At 43.9% G+C, this 20,036-nt stretch overlaps 1 protein-coding gene across 2 annotated transcripts in view; it reads left to right on the forward strand.

Annotated features, from left to right (window-relative positions):
• Positions 1-20,036, forward strand: part of rasgrp3 (RAS guanyl releasing protein 3) — a 118,144-nt gene that overhangs the window by 41,473 nt on the left and 56,635 nt on the right. For both annotated transcript variants that reach the window (XM_033025825.1, XM_033025824.1), the window contains exons 3-6: positions 12,176-12,278; positions 13,495-13,557; positions 15,706-15,837; positions 16,886-17,036. In XM_033025825.1, coding sequence (XP_032881716.1) covers positions 12,176-12,278; positions 13,495-13,557; positions 15,706-15,837; positions 16,886-17,036 — 449 coding nt within the window. The remainder of the gene's footprint in view (positions 1-12,175; positions 12,279-13,494; positions 13,558-15,705; positions 15,838-16,885; positions 17,037-20,036) is intronic.

Here is a 20,036-nt window from a genome sequence, read left to right on the forward strand (position 1 = left end):
AGTCTCTTGAGTCTACACAATTCTTTCAGAACTAGACAGGAAAATCACAGGGGATTTTCTTCACTCCAAGCACAATTAAGATTGGAATTCTCAACCCAAGAAGGCAGAGGAGGCTCAGTCACTGAGCATCTTTTTAGATAATATGATAATTAAAAGAACAGAAATTATTGCAGGAAAATGGTCGTTAGGTAAAAGATCAGCTATCATCTTTTCAGATAGTGGAATGGGCATAACAGGACAAATGGCCTCACCTTGCTTCTGTTTCTATTTCTTATGTTTAGTTTAGTTTAGAGATACAGCACGGAAACAGGCACTTCGGCCCACCGAGTCTGTGCCGACCAGCGACCCCCGCACACCAACTCACATTAGGGACAATTATACCAAGCCAATTAACCTACAAACCTGTATGTCTTTGGAGTGTGGGAGGAAAGTGAAGATCTCGGAGAAAACCCACCCTGTCACGAGGAGAACGTATAAACTCCGTACAGACAAGCACCTGTAGTCAGGATCGAACCCGAGTCTCCGACGCTGTAAGCGTTGTAAGGCAGCAACTCTACCGCTGCGCCACCGTGCCGCCCAAATTATGTTGTTGTGTTCTTAAGAGTCCTGACTGGTGGCTATAACTTGCCCTAATTAGGACATGGGCCAAAGCCAGCCTTGGGCCTCTATTGTCAAGGAGAAACTTTTGGCCCATTCTTTGATTTTCCATTGAGTCCATGTTAAATAGCAATACCTGCTCCTTTTTACTTGAGCAAGACATTGAGTAGGAACTTAGTTTGAACAGAACAAATATTTAACTTCCTTTCTATTTCACTCCAAACATCTGGGAGTAGAGGCATTTTAGCTACTGCAGATGAATTGTAGATGTTTTTTCCCCAGGAATGTGAAAGGTCTGTACTCCAGATGCCAGCAAAGTACAAACGGGAGAACTGAAATGTCTGCAACTCAGCACCATAAGGGAAACATTCTGTTAGCTGCTTACATTTACAAATGTGGTTGAATCTTAGGAGTATCATCAACATTGTGTGGCTTGTTGCTGCTGACATTATGGGGATCTGTTTGTGGGTTGTGATGTTACTAGTTTTAAAATAACTTTAACTAATGGGTTCTGATCACATTGAGTCTAGACAGAGTGCAGTTGTGGATGTTCACAAAGAATGCCTGTTTGTATTTTGCAGAGACAGAGAGAGACATCAGTACAAACTAGTGGAGAAAATGACCCCATTGTTTAATATAGTTAAATGAGAACATGTTCCATTTGGATCATCTCTCGTCTATGTCCCCACAGCAATCACCACAATGTTACAGACCAAAATGTTTAGAGTTCAGAGAAAAACAGGCCCTTGCTACACCAAGTCCGACACACTTGGGGGGAAATTACAAAACCAATTAACTTACAAACCTGCACGTCTTTGGAATGTTGAGGAAACCGCAGCACCCAGTGAAAACCCACACAGTCACAGGCAAAACGTACAAATACTGCACAGACAGCACCTATAGCCAGGCTCTGAACTCGAAACATTTTGGTCTGTGCCATTGTGTCGCCCTTCATTGCCATTGAATCCAACCCTCATTTCTATAGAGATTCCCTCATTCCCGAATAATCCCCTGCAAATGCATACATTAGTTTCTCTTTCACTGCTTATTTTTCATGTATTTATTTAAAATAAAATAATATTAAAAGCTGATTTTACAATTATATACTAACTTTCACATGCACAGGATGGCGAAACAGCTTTATAAAATTAATGCAGTGCTCTTGAAATGCTATTGTGAAGGGAGCATATCTAAGCACTGCAGGATCCCACAGGCATGCATGCTTTGCTCCTTGTGGTATTGAGGATAGAATCATAGAATCACTATAGTCTTTACAATATCGCTGAATGTGGGAGCTTGCTGTGTATGAATTGACCATCACATTTCTTGCATTATTACAGCAACTTCTCTTCTCGAAAGCACGAATATGTTTTGGACATCCTTGAGATTGTGGAAATTGCAATAGAATAACTCCAGTGCAGTAAGAAGCTTGTAAGAGGCAAAGTCCAACGCACACATTGTCCACATACCTCGATTGCATCCTACCCCCCCCCCTAGTCGAATCCCTTCCCAACTATGTCCAAGATGCCTCACATGCTCTATGACCTTTTAATGACTCTCAGTTCCAGACCCCCATTACCTCATCTTTACTATGGATGTACAGTCGCTCTATGGTTGGTTGTCAGAAATTGCAGCAGGAGGTGGGCTGAGGAATGGATGATGGAATTTAATACAGAGAAATGTGAGATGTTACATTTTGGGAAGACTAACATGGGCCGGACCTACGCAGTGAATGGTAGGGCTTTGGGGAGGGTTGTAGGGTAGAAAGATCTAGGAGTGCTGGTTCGTCGTTTGTTGAAAGTGGCACCACAGGTAGTTAAGGTGGTCAAAAAAGCTTTTGCCACATTGGTCTTCATCAGTCAGAATATTGAGTATTAAATATTGAGTCTGAAGAAGGGTCTTGACCTGAAACGTCACTCATGCCTTCACTCCAGAGATGCTGCTTGTCCCGCTGAGTTACTCCAGCATTTTGTGTCTATCTTTGGTGTAAACCAGCATCTGCAGTTCCTTCCTACATATTGAGTATAGAAGTTGGAAGTCATGTTGTAGTTCTGTAAGATGTTGGTAAGGCTGCATTTAAAGTATTGTATTCAGTTTTGGGCACCACATTATAGGAAAGATATTGTCTAACTAGAAAGGGTGCAGAGAAGATTTACGAGAATGTTGTCAGATTCAGATTCAGATTCAACTTTATTGTCATTGTGCAGTGTACAGTACAGAGACAACGAAATGCAGTTAGCATCTCCCTAGAAGAGCGACATAAATACGAGCAATAAATAAATCTATTTACGTGCAAACAGTCATAGTATTTTTTTCCCTGGTGGGAGGAGTGTCCGGGGGGGGGGTGATTGGCAATCACCGAGGTACAGTGTTGAGTAGTGTAACAGCCGCAGGGAAGAAGCTGTTCCTGGACCTGCTGGTCCGGCAACGGAGAGACCTGTAGCGTCTCCCGGATGGTAGGAGGGTAAACAGTCTGTGGTTGGGGTGAGAGCAGTCCTTGGCGATGTTGAGCGCCCTTCGCAGACAACGCTTGCTTTGGACAGACTCAATGGAGGGGAGTGAGGAACATGTGATGCGTTGGGCAATTTTCACCACCCTCTGCAGTGCTTTCCGGTCGGAGACAGAGCAGTTGCCATACCATACTGTGATACAGTTGGTAAGGATGCTCTCGATGGTGCAGCGGTAGAAGTTCACCAGAATCTGAGGAGACAGATGGACCTTCGTTAGTCTCCTCAGGAAGAAGAGACGCTGTTTAGCCTTCTTGACCAGAGTTGAGGTATTGTGGGTCCAAGAGAGGTCATCGGGGCTCGAGGGCCTGAGCTATCGGGAGAGGTTGAGCAGGCTAGGACTCTATTTATTGGAGTGCAGGAGGATTAAAGGTGATCTTATAGATGCATACAAAATGATGTGAGGAATAGATTGGATAAACGCACAGAGTCTCTTGCCCAGAGTAGGGGAATCAATAACCAGAGGACATAGGTTTAAGGTGAGGGGGGGAAAGATTTAATAGGAACCTGAGGGGTAACCTTTTCACACAGAGGGTGGTGAGTATATGTAATGAGCTGCTGGGGGAGGTAGCTGAGGCAGGTAGCATTGCATAGTTTAAGAAAAACTTGGATAGGTGCGTAGACAGGACAGGTTTAGAGGGATATGGGCCAAACACCGGCAGGTGGGGCTAGTGTAGATGGGACATGTTGGTTGGTGTGGGCAAGTTGGGCTGAAGGGCCTGTTTCTACACTCCATAACTCCATGACTCTACACCTCTATCCTCCACCAGGAAGGCCTTAAAGCCCACCATTTCTTCCTCGATTGCAGACCTAGCCAATTTCCCTCTACCAACACTTTCCTCTGCCTAGTGGAGCTGGGACTCACCCATAAGAACTTTTCCTTCGACTTCTCCCACTACCTCCAAATCAAAGTTGTAGACATGGGCACTCGCATGGGTCCCCCACTCTGCCTGTCTCTTTGTTGAACAATCCCTGTTCCAGGTGTCCACTGGCCCTATCCCCGACCTGTATCTCTGCTACAAGTCAGTCCACCCCACGGCTGAAGGGAGAGGAGTTGTACAGTTTGATAGCCACAGGGAAAAAGGATCTTCTTTCAATTTTCCAGTTTTTCCAACACCTCGTCCCTCCTCCTTTCCAGCCCTGCAAATCTACGAGGCTTCTGTGTATTTGTATTCCTGCTCCTTGCACACACTGCATGTTAATCATTTGTTGGGGGTAACCACTCTCTGAGTTCTGGAATCCCCTCACTGTCATTATCCACTACCTCTCTTCTTGTAAGATGCACATATAAACGTTGTCTTTGGCCAAGCTTTTGATCACTTGCTCTAATACATCGCTTGAACGCACATTTTTTTTTGGGTGATGTTTGCAATATGTCAAAAGCACCTTTCTATCCATGGAATGCAGCACAGAACGCCACAGAAGATCCTTTCTCCCTGTGGCTATCAAACTGTCCAACTGCTCCCCCTTCTGTCGTGGGGTAGACTGACTCCACTTCCCCCCCCCCCCCCCCACGCCGCAGATGGTCCAAGTGAATTTGAGTGCAGGGTGAAAGTTAGTAGAGAAGTTAATAAAGTCCACGAGTACTGTATGGGTGCAAGAGGTAGCCCCGATGCAGTCATCAATGTAACGGAGATACAGTTTGGGGACAGAGCTAGTGCTCCTATACCATGATTTTATGATGATATCTATTCACACATCCGATTGTTGTAGTTAAGTATTAGCCATGCAGTTTAATGCCAAACGTTGTGAATGAGGGAGGGATAGCGTCAGCGAGTTGATTAGCGTGTTTACGGTAAGTATTGTGTGAATTTCAACTTTCAGTTAGAGGCTTGCATCCGATCATAAAGGAAGCATGGGCAGGCCACGAGGGTTAATATAGAGAAGTAATCGTGCATGAAAATGGTTTTGTATACAATGGGTCTTAGCCATTGATGAGGTCACTTCCAAGGACGTTACATTGCTGAATTGTGCCATTAAATGGCCGCTGTTAAAAAGCAGTTGCTTCCTGTATAAGCAAATACGAAATAACTGATCCTGACATAATCAGGTCAACGCACTTTCTGATTTTTTTCGCCTCTCTCAGTGATGAGCCCCCTCAGAGTAGAGTGTACATGCATGTGTGCATGCATGTGTGCGTGTGTGCATGTATGTGTGTGCGTGTGAGTGCGTGAACGTGAGGGGGGTAGGGAAGATAGTGTTGGTGATGTGAATGTGGCTCAAGAGGTGATGCAGAATCTGGAGAATATAAATAAATGGGTGGAAGTAGGTCAAAGAGCATCCGTGGAGGCAAAGGGGAGGTTGACATTTTGCAGAGCACCCCTGCTCTCTCCACAACAGCCATCTTCAGCTCTTGGTTACATGTCATTTAAACTTCCCTTCTTATTCTCAGACCAAGCTCCCGCTCCTTGGTCTTCTTTACTACCAGGACTAGACCAAACACAAATGAGAAGAACAATACTGCACATTCCACTCGGGTAACTTGCAACCCAATGGTATGATGCTGGTAGTCTGTCATCAGCAGTTGTTTCTGGCACCACAAGATAACTGTGAATAATGAAGTGACATTCATGAATTTATTTAAGGGACTGTGGGTTCCTTAAACATAATGGCTAAATCTTCTGTAAATAAGCAAACTGTACAATCTGGAGTTCAAGATCATCTTTAATCAGTACCCATAGTATAGCGGTACAGCAGGTTGTTAGTTGTTAGTTCACTGTTACCGCTTCCAAGACTGACCAGTATAGGGAGTGGGTGTTAGTATGAATCATACAGTAAGGTGGGGTTAGTGATGCTATTTCTACTATGATTGGTTCACATGCAATAACCAATCTACATCCTTCCCGGTAAAGTGCGAATATAGTTAAACACACATGCAGCTAGAATTCAAACATACTCGCCATATCTGTCAGGCGGTCTACTAATAGACCGCCTAATAGTTCAGCGAGCCCGTTACTTTGTGGGTATTCGGGGCTGCTCATGACATGGTGGAAATTCCATCGGTTGGCAAAGTGTTTGAACGCGTGGCTGGTAAATTGTCTTCCGTTGTCGGTTTGCAAGCGGACAGGTGCGCCGAATGTGGAGAAGTGTCTCTGTAGCATTTGAATTACCATTTCTGATGTGATGAGGGCAGTAAATCAAGTTCGAACCAGTTAGAGTAGGAGTTGACCAGGACTAGATAATGTTTACAGTGCCATTCGAAAATGTCTGCCGCCAGCGAGGTCCAGGGCAGTGCTGGTGGAGGTTGTTATAGCAGGGGCTGTCTCTGTTGGTGCGGCGCCAGGCTGTTGCAGATGGGGCAGGAGGCTGTCCTGTCCCTTATGTACTTGGCCATGCCAGGCTAGTAAAACATATTCTGTGCGTGGGCCAGCGTGGCATCGATGCCTGGGTGGCCGCTGTGTGCCTCTTTGTAGTATTCGTCACGTAAGGATGAAGGGATCACAACTTTGTGGCCCTTAACTATGACACCGTCCTGTATTACCAGTTCATTACCAGTCTCTTTTGATTATGGATGAGAGTAGCTGGAGAGTGGCGTCGGCAGCTGTGTGTTCGGCTAGACGACGCAATTGTTCCGTGGGAACGAAATCAATGCTGAGAACCGTAAACTCGTCCCGTTCCTAGGGTGTCGTTCATTGGATGCCCGTGGTGCACTAGAGAGGGTGTCAGCAACGAGCATGTCTTTACCCTTCTTGTAAACGATTTTGAAGTCGAATCGCTGGAGCTGCATCATCATACGTTGCAGACGTGCAGGTGCTGCGTGTATAGGTTTATTGAGGATGGTCACAAGAGGTTGCTGGTCTGCCTCGACCGTGAAAACATTCCCAAAGATAAAGTCCTTGAATTTAGAACATGCGAAGACTACAGCCAGCATCTCCTTCTCGATTTGCACGTAGCGCTGTTCGTTGCCTATCATGGTGCAGGAGGAATAAGAGACAGGTCGTAAAGTCCCATCGGCAGATGTTTGTAGGCAGGCGGCGCCCAGCCCGTATCGTGAGGCATCGCAGGTAACTGTAACAGGACACCTCAGGTCGAAGAACGTCAAGGTGGGAGCGCTGGTCAGCCTCGACTTTAAAGAGTCAAATGCTTGTTAATGTTGCTGGAACCAGGACCAGGCAGTTTCCTTCCAAGTGAGTTGTCTCAGAGGCGAACTCAGTTCACTGAGGTTCGGTATGAACTTTCCCAGATAGTTCACCATACCCAGGAATCGCTGCAAGCTAAACACGTCGGTGGGGGTTTTCTTTGGATCGGGTTTAAGACCGTCAGGAGTAAAAACATGTCCAACATATGTGACCTCTGGAACCCTGAACTTACACTCATTAGAGTTGAATTTCAGGTTGATATGATGTGCCCGGTCCATGATAAGACTTATGTTGTTGTCATGCTCCGCTGTATCTTTGCCATATACCAGGATATCGTCTACGATGATGGCACACGGGAGTCCCTAGAACAGCAGTTTCTCTGGAAGACTTTGCTGGCCGAGTTAATGCCGAATAGCATTCAAAGAAATTTGATTCTGCCAAACGGAGTGGCGAATGTGGTCAGGTTTGATGACTCGTCAACTAGTGGTATCTGCCAAAACAAGCTTTTTGTGTCGAGGACGCAAAATACTGTTGCTCGCTCGATCTGCGCAGCGACGTCCTCAACAGTCCTCATAGGATAATGTGGACGCCTGGTGGCAGCGTTTAAATCTTTTGGATTGATGCATACACGGAGCACGTTTTTGTCCTTCTTAAGGGTGGCAACCATGGTGGAAACCCAGTCAGTGGGTTCGCTGATTTCGGCTAGTACGCCCGAGGAGACCATGTTTTTTTAGATCAGACTCGATTCTGTCTTTCATAGCGTGTGGCACACGGTGTGGTGCACGGCCGACTGGGTCAACGTTGGGGTCAATGGATATCTTATAAGTCACAGGCAGCTTGCCTAGTTTGCCATCGAATAGATCAGGGTATCCTTTTATCGGGTCCTCAGATATTAGTAGCTTGTGAACGGACCGGTCAAAGGAGACTAGCCCTAAGTCTTGGCACGCATGGATGCCCAGTAGAGTTACAGAGTCAGAATTCAAAATATAGAAAGTTAGATTTCTTGTGGTGTTTTTCAGCACGCATTTGTAAGTGGTTCTTCCCAGAGGTTACAAGACCTCCCCCCCCATAAGCATGTAAGGTGGACTTGTCTCTAGTCAAGGCCTCATTATTCCTTATCTTGCACAGACATTACATTCACGCGGGCCCCTGTATCTAGCTGGCCTTCACTGGCTTGTTATTATTGTCATTATAACAGAAGGATCCAGAATCTTACCAGCTGTGTGAAGGAGTGAATGCACAGTCGACTCCTCATATGTGTTAATTGGATCATCATCGTGGGCAGAGTTGAGCTGGTCTTGAGATTCAGGAATTCTTTGGTTTTGTTGCAACAGGTACAGATTAGACGTTCGCCCCTTGTTGTGGAAGTAGTTACAATTAGGCATCTCCGAGGGGGCTCATTGGCGAATCCCCGGTTAGCCGGTTGAGACGACTCAGTCATAAATCTTCTGTTATTGGTCGGTGTTTGTAGTCTGTTGAAACCCGTCAGGTTTATGGTCTTCTCAGAGTCAAGCTGTTCGCTTAATGGAGCAACAATCTCAGACATATGACAGGCATGTATTGCTTGCTCAAGGGTTAATTCAGCATTCCGAAGTAACTCAGTCCTTAGCTTTTGATCAGCCTTACCACTGACAAGTTTATCCCAGATGAACTCATTTGTCATGATTTGAAAACGACATATTTGAGCCATATATTTCAAGTCACAAATAAATCTTTCTACCGGCTCACCAGGAAGCTGGTGTCTCGCAAAGAATTTGGCTCTTTCTGAAATGCGGTTCGATGGTAGGTCGCATAGTTCATGGAATTTACGCAATAAAACATTAGGGTCATGCATAGACTCGTCAGGCACAACTACCTGATCGTTGTCGTCATGGACGGCTGGTGCGTATTCAACGGTCCGAACTCTCATCATGGCTTCGGGTCCCGCCAGGGTAAGTAGGAGGGAAGCCTTTACAGCGTCTGGTTCATTTCGGTGGATGATTTAATGTAGTGTTCATAGTCAATTTCAAAGAGTCTCCATCGTTCCCCGATGTTGGAATTGAAGATAAGCTGTGCAGGCTTTCTGCATGATTGAGCCATAGTGAAGCAAGAAAAACTGATGAACAGAAATAAAAACCGATAAATGGACGCAGTAGGTTACTCCATGCTTAATGACACCATGTAAATAAGCAAACTGTACAATCTGGAGTTCAAGATCATCTTTAATCGGTACCCATAGTATAGCGGTACAGCAGGTTGTTAGTTGTTAGTTCATCGTTACCGCTTCCAAGACTGACCAGTATAGGAAGTGGGTGTTAGTATGAATCATACAGTAAGGTGGGGTTAGTGATGCTATTTCTACTATGATTGGTTCACATGCAATAACCAATCTACACCTTCTTTATCCAGTCGGGTTTTTTTACTGCTACTGTCACCATCCTGGAACCCCTGTCGGGTTTTCAGAACCAACTTCCATCTGATGGGACAGCACAGAGCCAACACCACATGTCACACGATAAGTACAGATGCAGTAATGAGTCAGATATGAACCTGCCCCTTTGCGAGAGTGTGGCGCCAAGATCACAGCCTTGCAATGACTACCTCATTCCGGCAATGTAGTGTGTGACAGCATCATGCAATATTTCCCTTACGTCTGGGTCTGATATATATGCTCCAAGCAAACCTGGCATTGTGGCCACTTCTCTTCCCTTTTAAATTAATTTTAAAGAGATGGTCGTTAGACTTTAATTTTCACTTTATGTGTGAAAGAAGTATTACTCTTTGCCAATAAGTTATATCTTAACATACAAAGAGAATAGAGTCATGAGTCATAGAATTATAAAGCCTTGTACAATGGTACCCTTCAATCATCATGTCCATGCTTACCATGCTCAGCCATGGTCATATTGAATGGCGGTGCAGGCTCGAAGGGCCGAATGGCCTACTCCTGCACCTATTTTCTATGTTTCTATGTTTTAGCTCCTCTACACCAATCCCATTTGCCCACATGTCCATTTCCTTATATGCCTTGCCTATTTAAGTGTCTGTCTAAATGTTTATTAAATGTGATCACATCTGATTCTGACACCTCCTCTGGTGGCACATTTCAGATACCAATTTTTCATTCTGTAAATCATTTAACACTTGCATTCCTTTTAAATATTCTACCTCTCACCTTAAAATAATGCCACCTTGTTTTCCCTACCATGGGAAAAATAATTTGACCATAACCTTTCTTTAACTCTCATGAACTCTTTTGATATCATCCCACAGCCTTCTTTGCTCTATAAGATCATAAGATCATGTGATAGGAGTAGAATTAGGCCATTCGCCCCATCGAGTCTACTCCGCCATTTAATCATGGCTGATCTATCTCTCCTTCCTAACCCTTCTCCTGCCTGCTCTCCAGAACCTCTGACAACTGCACTAATCAAGAATCTATCTATCTCTGCCTTAAATATATAGAAACATAGAAACGTAGAAAATAGGTGCAGGAGTAGGCCATTCGGCCCTTCGAGCCTGCACCGCCATTCAATATGATCATGGCTGATCATCCAACTCAGTATCCTGTACCTGCCTTCTCTCCATACCCCCTGATCCATTTAGCCACAAGGGCCACATCTAACTCCCTCTTAAATATAGCCAATCTACTGACTTTACCTCCACAGCCTTCTGTGGCATATAATTCCACAGATTCACCACCCTCTGACTAAAGAAATTAGTCTCCAGATAAAACATATCCAGCCTATCCAATCTCCCACCATAACTAAAGTAATCTAATCCAAGCAACATCCAGGCCGAAGGGCCCGTTTCTGGTGCTATATTGTTCTATATTCCATGTCCTATCATCTGGTTGAATGGAAGAGCAGGCCTGGGATTTATTACTACTTTATCTTCTGTTCATGTTCAGCATCACCGCTGAGGCTTCTGCGAATATTAAAGACATTTAAAAGTAACAAATGGCTTGTTTTTTGTGGATTAGATATCATTATTCCTAAAATTAAATAGAATCTAATAACATTAGATTACTGTTTGGAATTTAGTTGGATTTAAAAATATATAATTATCAGGATTTGGGGAACTGTTGGAAAGAGCAGCATTTATTACCATGCTAAACTGCCCTTGAATTAAATGGTTTACTGATCCGTTTGGGCAGTAAGGGGTTAATCACATTGCCCCTGGAGTGATATGTAGGTCAGGCATGACAAGGACGGGAGAATCCATTCCCTAAAGGACATTCGTGAATTAGATGGGATTTTATGACAATCCATTTTTTCCCCTCTCTCTACCATGGTGATGTTTAAATGGAGGCACTCCGGACAGTTAGTCAAAATCCCATGATTGAAGGTGATGCAATTTATCTACTGTGCCACCATTGTATTGCACGTTGGGTCTTGAAATACAGAGGCTTGGAGCAATGGGTTTAAATGTTGCCACAGGTAAATAGAGTCTGGTATTCCAATATAGTTATGACTGTGAAACTAGTGGGTTAATTTAAAACTCATGTTGCTCATTAACATTAATTGGAGAAGATAATCGGCCCTCTTCACCTGGCTGGCTTCCATTGGGTTCTCCAGTTTCCTCCTGTGTGTCAAAGATGTACATTCAACAGACAAAGGTGTATCGGTTGGTAGGTTAAATTATATTGTGTATGTGAGTGGTGGAATCTGGAAAGAGAATGTGGGAGGAAAAAAAAAGTGGATTGCTGTAGTATTAGTGTAAATAGGAGGTTGATGGTCAGTGTGGACTTGATGGACCAAAGGGTCTATTTGTGTGCTGCAATTCTACATGCCTCTCTGACTCGATGACCTGCTCTCATACAAGCCTGAGGAACTGAGAGCGGTTCATGAAAATGTCCACTTTCTCAGGGCTATTAGCAATGGGCAATAAATATTGGCCTTGCAGTGGTGTCCATCTTAGAGTTATGAATGAAATACTCCAAAGGTAACAGTTTTTATTGGTGCGGACTTTATACCTCCATGTTCTAATAGTCAATCTGTGCCTGTTTTTCAGATAATGAAGGAGAGTTGAGTAACAGCCAAGTGCCAAGAATGGTTCTTCTCATGCATCGATGGTACCTCCCATCCACTGAATTGGCAGGAAAACTTATACTTATATATCCTTTCTAACTTTATTAAAGTTACACCTCGGTAGCGATCATGTTGAGAAAAAAAATGCTAGCATCGTTCCAGTTTAATCCCTCACAAAATCACATCTCGTCAGATCTATACTATCCTGGATATGCACTTGTACAGCAGCAGTACAGACCCTAGGAAACCAGTACTGTTGTGAATGCAGATTGGAAGTGAACCTTATGCGAAGGATGTCAGCAATAAGGAAAACAAATTATCTTTCTCGACCGGAGCCAAATGTGTTCAAGTTGTTTTTTTCATCTTGTCATCTGTGGAACTAATTGTTTGGTAGTGAGTTCAACCAGTGGCTGATACTCCAGCACGAGTTTCAGGCAAGCACTGGATCCTTAGTAGAGTCCAGGTAGACAAGGAAGCATTTGTTGAGGGTGTGGATCTGGCGTAGACTGAAGTAAAGTTGGGGTCCATTGCAGGTCTGGGTGAGTGGGGCCCGGAGCTGCTGGATAAGTTAAGGGCCTGCTGGTGCCGGCGCATCGCAGCCAGTGTAGAACACAGGGCACGGAAGGAGAACCGTTGCAAAAATGGTGGATCGACTGTCGGTACCTGTGGACAAGGAGGGATTTTGTCCTGCAAGTGTTGCAGTATTAATGAAGAACAATCATGAAAATCATATAGGGATAAATTGATCAGAAGCAAATGTTCATTGGGGACTGTAGTGAGATACACAAAAGGTGTATCTGGGAGATTTGTAAATTGATGGGCTCTCATCTTGTTCAGTAGCCCTCACCTGCGGCACTTTGTCAAAGGGCCTCTGAAAATCCACCCTCTGTCAGATTGAACCAGGGTCTCTGGTGCTGGGAGATAGTAGCTCTACTAGCTAGGCCACTGTGTAGACAAGGAGAAACTACTTTAGTTGGCTAGGATGTCCTGGACTCGGAGCCTCATTTGAAAGGAGCAACGTTGATCTTTCAGGCGTGAGGTTAAGAAACACTTTTACATGCAGTGGATATGGAAGTCAGAACTCTCTTCCACAAACGGCAGGTGATGCTGGGTCATTGTCTGTTTAAATTACACTTTTGTTATTCAAAATTATTAAGAGATGTGAGACAAAGACAAAACATTTGATTCAGCTATGATGTCATTGAGTGTTGCCATAGATTCAAAGAGCTGAATATCCTACTCTTTTAACTCTTCATCAGTACTTTTCCAAATATATAAAGACATTTCTCTTGACTTTCAAACGTATCGTGAAGCATGTGGTGAGGATTGCAGTGACTTTCGCCTCAAAATCTGTTATTTAATGAGGTAAGAAATTACACTAATCTTCTCCTCAATGAACAAAAATAAAGACAAATGAACCATGTGAATAGTTTATTTATTTAGTTTAGAGATACAGTGTGGAAACAGGCACATCAACCCACCAAGTCCACATCGACCAACAATCACCCCGTACACTAGTTATATCCTACACTACTGGCACAATTTACAGAAGCCAATTAACCTACAAGCCTGCACGCCTTTGGAATGTGGGAGGAAACCGGAGCATCCGGAGAAAACCCATGCAGTCACAGGGAGAACGTGCAAACTCCGTACAGACAGGGTTTTCAAGGTCTGTCTATTGTCACACCCATAATCAGGATCGAACCCGGGTCTCTGGCGCTGTAAGGCAGCAACTCTACTCCTGCGCCACTGTGCCTCCCATATGCCATATTGCCCATATACACTCAAGCCTCCTACAGGATCAAAGGCATTATGATCGGCCTCACCTGAGAGAGTAAGGTATGAAGAGTTTTAATTTTTAGATACTTCAGGATTCAGTGAGGATAAATCCTTGTACTTGCAGTAGGATTCAAATAGAGGCTGAATTAATATCTGTCGATAGGCAATCTAACATTAGATGGTTTCAGGGGCAAGGAGTATGCTGTCCTGTCATGAAATATACCATTCAGTAGGAGGATACCACACTACCTTCTGCTCAAAGTTAGAATGCTGGTTAATTGTTGCCAGCAACCTGGATTATTGATCCCCATTAGACCCTTTGTGCTGACTGCTATATCCAGATTTCGCATTTGATATGTTCATGATAAGATCAAATGGTGATCTTGCCAGCAATCTATGAACAAGTTAAAATTGAAGAGTAAATGATGATCATTCTGAAGCTGTAAATACCACATATTACAAAACTGAAACAGACCTCCTTTGGTACAAAGAAGATTGTGTTTGACTTCAGGGAGCGAAGTGGTTGGTACACATGCTCTGGTGTACATTGCGGGCGCTGAAATAGTAGATGTTCTGCGGAATTAATACCACCAGCAAGTTGTCATGGACCTCATCGAAACAATGCACAAGAAGGCCACCAACACATCTACTTCCTTAGAAGGCTTGGGAAGATCACTTCACACTGCCTCAGCAAGGCCACCAGCATTATCAAGGACCAGCCTCACCCCAGTCACTCCCTCTTCTCCCCTCTCCCATCAGGCAAGAGGTGCAGAAGTTTGAAAACGCACACTTCCAAATTCAGGGACAGTTACTTTCCAGTTGTCAGCATACAACTGTAATGTCCTATCAACAGACAGAGAGCGGACCTGACCTCCCATCTACCTCACCGGAGACCTTCAAACTATCTTTAATCATACGTTATTGGAGTTTATCCTGCACTAAATGTTATACCCTTCTTCCTGTATCTGTACACTGTGAACGGTTTGATTGTAATCATGTAGTCTTTTCGTCGACTGGATGGCACAAAACAAAAAGCTTTTTACTGTGCCTCGATACATATGACAATTATAAAGTAAACTAAGCTGAAACTAAACTTAAATGTTTGATTTGTCTCTTGGAATGAACTTCCATCCTATTTACTCCAGCTTCTTTCCTGTAATCTTTTGTTATCTTTAAATACATGTCCATCTGTGTTTTGAGACCTAATTCCATGGCTTCACATGGTGTTTTCCAAATCTTAACAACCCCTAGGTAATAATGTTTTGTTTTATTTCTTCATGCACTTTTTACAATTATTTTAGATCTGTGACCTGATTAATGCCATCCCAATGGAGAGAGGTTTTCCTCTGTTTTCCCTTTTGACATCCCAACATTTAAGGAGCTGATAGAAGCTTAACATTTTTAAACAATCGAAGTATAAGGATCTGATGGAAGTTTCAAATTTCTATTATTAAGCAGAAAAGTCCAAGTTTCTCCAGACTCTCCACAGATGTTCAGCATACTTGTAGTTGTCCTGGTAAATCTCCTCTGCACACATTCCAAAGTCTCAACTTCACTCCTAACATCTGAGGAAGTTGGGAAAAGATTGACCAGAAAATCCTTCATCAAATCAGATAGCTGAAAGCAGCCCATATAATCCCACGTGTTAGAGGACGTGTCCTATGGATTTTGTATAATGCAATCTTTTGTTAAACAGATCCTAACCTCCCTCTCTTTATGCATGTGTGTATACAGGTACTGGATCTCTGAGTTCCCTGCTGAGTTTAACTTGGACCTGGGTTTGGTGCATCTGACAGAGCAGTTTCAGGAACTGGCTAGCCAGCTAGGCTATGAAGAACACAGTAAACTCCTCGACATCTCCAGCATGTAAGAGAACTCCTTTACTTTATGATCTGAGATATATCTTAACAATCAACAATGAATGATGCCATGGATTTGTGATGGTAACCTGTGGCACTGTCTCATGGCATTGATGGGAGACACGGACCAGTGCCACGTGACTGATGGCACTGCCTGATGGCATGTCTTGCGTCATGGATTGACTGGTGTCACCGACTGGGAACACTGACTAATGGCTCTGACTAGTGCCATGGACTGGCTGGTAGTATTGACAGGTGGCAGTGGCTAGTGGCATTGATAAGTGCCGCTGGTTGGTGTCAACAATGGACGTCTGAAACAGTTGCCACTAATTCCTGGCACTGATGACCAATATTAATGATAACGAATAATGACAGAAGTGGGTGGTATTGACTGACGACGCTGTTTGATGGCAATGACTGGTGGTAATATCAGATGGCACAAATGGGCTGTTGACTCAGCATTGAATGATAGTGCTGTGTTATGCCAATTATGGGTGGTATTAACGGATGACACTAGTTGTTGGTGTTGATACATGGCACTGAATGTTGGCTGGTACATTCACTCTGCAATTTCTGATGGGGTTGGTATTGGTTTGGATCAATGGTGTTTACTAATACCACTGGCTTTGATGGGCAGCATTGACTGAAGGTGTTGGGAGATGTGGTAGGCTGGCAGCAATGTTCAGTGGTAACAAGTGATGACTCTTTCTGCTGGCCCATACCCATGACACAGACTGATGCCACTGGCTACTGGCTGGACTGCAATGTATGCTCAAAGTGACACACAATTGTTACCTTGAGTTGCACTTCCAGTGCAGGCATGTCAATGTATCCCTGAAAGACAGCAATGACCAAACTTCACAACGACTGCTTGATTTACTGAAAAGGGCTTGGAGGTTTTGGGGAATGCATTGAAAATTATTGCCAGGGGAAATTGGAGTTATTCAAATAATTGATCGCTATGTAATGACAGTTTTAATCACATGAAACAGCACAGGAAAGCCACTTTTCTTAAACTAACTAATCATTGACTCTGCCATTATCTTTTGGATCAGTCCGTCGTACGACTGGATGAGACGTGTAACTCAGCGTAAGAAGGTGTCCAAGAAGAAGGGCAAAGCTTCTCTGTTGTTCGACCATTTGGAGCCTCTCGAACTGGCAGAACACCTCACCTTCCTGGAATACAAATCCTTCCGCCGGATATCGGTCAGTGATTCCCTGTTTTGCAGTTGGATACACTGTGTGCATTTGTCATGCTTTTCAAATTTCACATTCACCGCCCCGAAACCACCATCACGTGCCCCCACCCTTCACATCTTGGTCCCTACCCTTGTTCACTGGGGCTGCCCATATTCCAATTTATTGTCCCCCTTGTCCCTCCTCCTTACTGAAACATGTCGATCTTGAATTTTGATCAGCTGTTAGAAACATAGAAACATAGAAAATAGGTGCAGGAGGAGGCCATTCGGCCCTTCGAGCCAGCACCGCCATTTATTGTGATCATGGCTGATCATCCCAAATCAATAACCCGTGCCTGCCTTCTCCCCATATCCCTTGATTCCACTAGCCCCTAGAGCTCTATCTAACTCTCTCTTAAATCCATCCAGTGATTTGGCCTCCACTGCCCTCTGTGGCAGGGAATTCCACAAATTCACAACTCTCTGGGTGAAAAAGTTTTTTCTCACCTCAGTCTTAAATGGCCTCCCCTTTATTCTAAGACTGTGGCCCCTGGTTCTGGACTCGCCCAACATTGGGAACATGTTTCCTGCATCTAGCGTGTCCGGTCCTTTTATAATTTTATATGTTTCTATAAGAACGCCCCTCATCCTTCTAAACTCCAGTGAATACAAGCCTAGTCTTTTCAATCTTTCCTCATATGACAGTCCCGCCATCCCAGGGAACAATCTCGTGAACCTACGATGCACTGCCTCAATCACAAGGATGTCCTTCCTCAAATTAGGAGACCAAAACTGTACACAATACTCCAGATGTGGTCTTACCAGTGGTTCTTTAAACTACTTCCATCCAATAACAACACCAATTTGCCTTACCCCAATTCAGTATTTCCCCCCAAAGTCCAGACATATCCTTACTCATAATTATCTTAAAACCTAAGGAGTTATGATCACTGTTCCCAAAATGCTCTTCCATTGAAACGCCAGATACCTGGCCAGAATCATTTCCCAATACAAGGTCTAGTATGGTCCCTATTCTATCCACGTACCGTTAATTTTAGTTACGTTTAATTTAGTTTAGAAACACGGTCCTCGGCCCACCGAGTCCACGCCGACCATCGATCGCCGATTCATACTCGTTCAGTTATTCCTCTTTCTCATCCGCTCACACTAGGGGCAATTTACAAAGGCCAGTTAACCTGCAAACCCACACATCTTTTAGATGTGAGAGGAAACCAGAGCACCCAGAGGGTATCCTCGCGGTCACAGGGAGAACGTGCAAACTCTACAAAAATAGAACCTGGAGTCAGGGTCAAACTCAGGTCTCTGGCACTGTGAGGCAGCAGCTTTACCAGCTGCACCACTGCAATGCCCTTGCTGTTTCAAGAAAGCTTCATGGATAAACCTAACAAATTCTGCCTCATCTAAGATATCCCAGTCAATATTGGGGAAGTTGAGGTTCCTCGCTGTGACATCTCTGTTGCTATTACATCTTTCCATAATCTGTCAGAATATCAGTTCCTCTGACTTCCCCTGGCTATTTGGAGGTCTATTGTACTGTATAATCCCATCAGAGTGATTGCATCTTCCTTATTTTTGAGTCCTACCCATATTGACTCAGTGGTCACATCCTCCATCATATGCTCTCTGAGTGCTGCTGTAACATTAGAGAGGAGATTAACGCAATGGAAAGGAAGGACATTAGTTTGCAGGATGTGGAATCGGTATGGGTAGAGCTGCGAAACACTAAGGGGCAGAAAACGCTGGTGGGTGTTGTGTACAGGCCACCTAACAGTAGTAGTGAAGTTGGAGATGGTATCAAACAGGAAATTAGAAATGCGTGCGACAAAGGCAAAACCGTTATAATGGGTGACTTCAATCTACATATAGATTGGGTGAATCAAATTGGCAGGGGTGCTGAGGAAGAGGATTTTTTGGAATGTATGCGGGATAGTTATCTAAATCAACATGTAGAGGAACCAACGAGAGAGCAGGCTATTTTAGACTGGGTATTGAGTAATGAGGAAGGGTTAGTTAGCAGTCTTGTTGTACGTGCCCCCTTGGGCAAGAGTGACCATAATATGGTTGAGTTCTTCATTAGGATGGAGAGTGACATTGTTAATTCAGAAACAATGGTTCTGAACTTAAAGAAAGGTAACTTTGAGGGTATGAGACGTGAATTGGCCAAGATTGACTGGCAATTAATTCTAAAAGGGTTGACGGTGGATATGCAATGGAAGACATTTAAAGACTGCATGGATGAACTACAAAAATTGTTCATCCCAGTTTGGCAAAAGAATAAATCAGGGAAGGTAGTGCATCCGTGGATAACAAGGGAAATCAGGGATAGTATCAAAGCGAAGGATGATGCGTACAAATTAGCCAGAAAAAGCAGCATACCGGAGGACTGGGAGAAATTCAGAGACCAGCAGAGGAGGACAAAGGGCTTAATTAGGAAAGGAAAAATAGATTATGAAAGAAAACTGGCAGGGAACATAAAAACTGACTGCAAAAGTTTTTATAGATATGTGAAAAGAAAGAGATTAGTTAAAACAAATGTAGGTCCCTTGCAGTCAGAAACGGGTGAGTTGATCATGGGGAACAAGGATATGGCGGACCAATTGAATAACTACTTTGGTTCCGTCTTCACTAAGGAAGACATAAATAATCTGCCGGAAATAGCAGGGGACCGCGGGTCAAAGGAGTTGGAGGAATTGAGTGAAATCCAGGTTAGCCGGGAAGTGGTGTTGGGTAAATTGAATGGATTAAAGGCCGATAAATCCCCAGGGCCAGATAGGCTGCATCCCAGAGTACTTAAGGAAGTAGCTCCAGAAATAGTGGATGCATTAGTAATAATCTTTCAAAACTCTTTAGATTCTGGAGTAGTTCCTGAGGATTGGCGGGTAGCAAACGTAACCCCACTTTTTAAGAAGGGAGGGAGAGAGAAAACGGGGAATTACAGACCAGTTAGTCTAACATCGGTAGTGGGGAAACTGCTAGAGTCAGTTATTAAAGATGGGATAGCAGCACA

The sequence above is a fragment of the Amblyraja radiata genome, chromosome 8, assembly GCF_010909765.2.
Source record: "Amblyraja radiata isolate CabotCenter1 chromosome 8, sAmbRad1.1.pri, whole genome shotgun sequence".
Taxonomy (NCBI): domain Eukaryota; kingdom Metazoa; phylum Chordata; class Chondrichthyes; order Rajiformes; family Rajidae; genus Amblyraja; species Amblyraja radiata.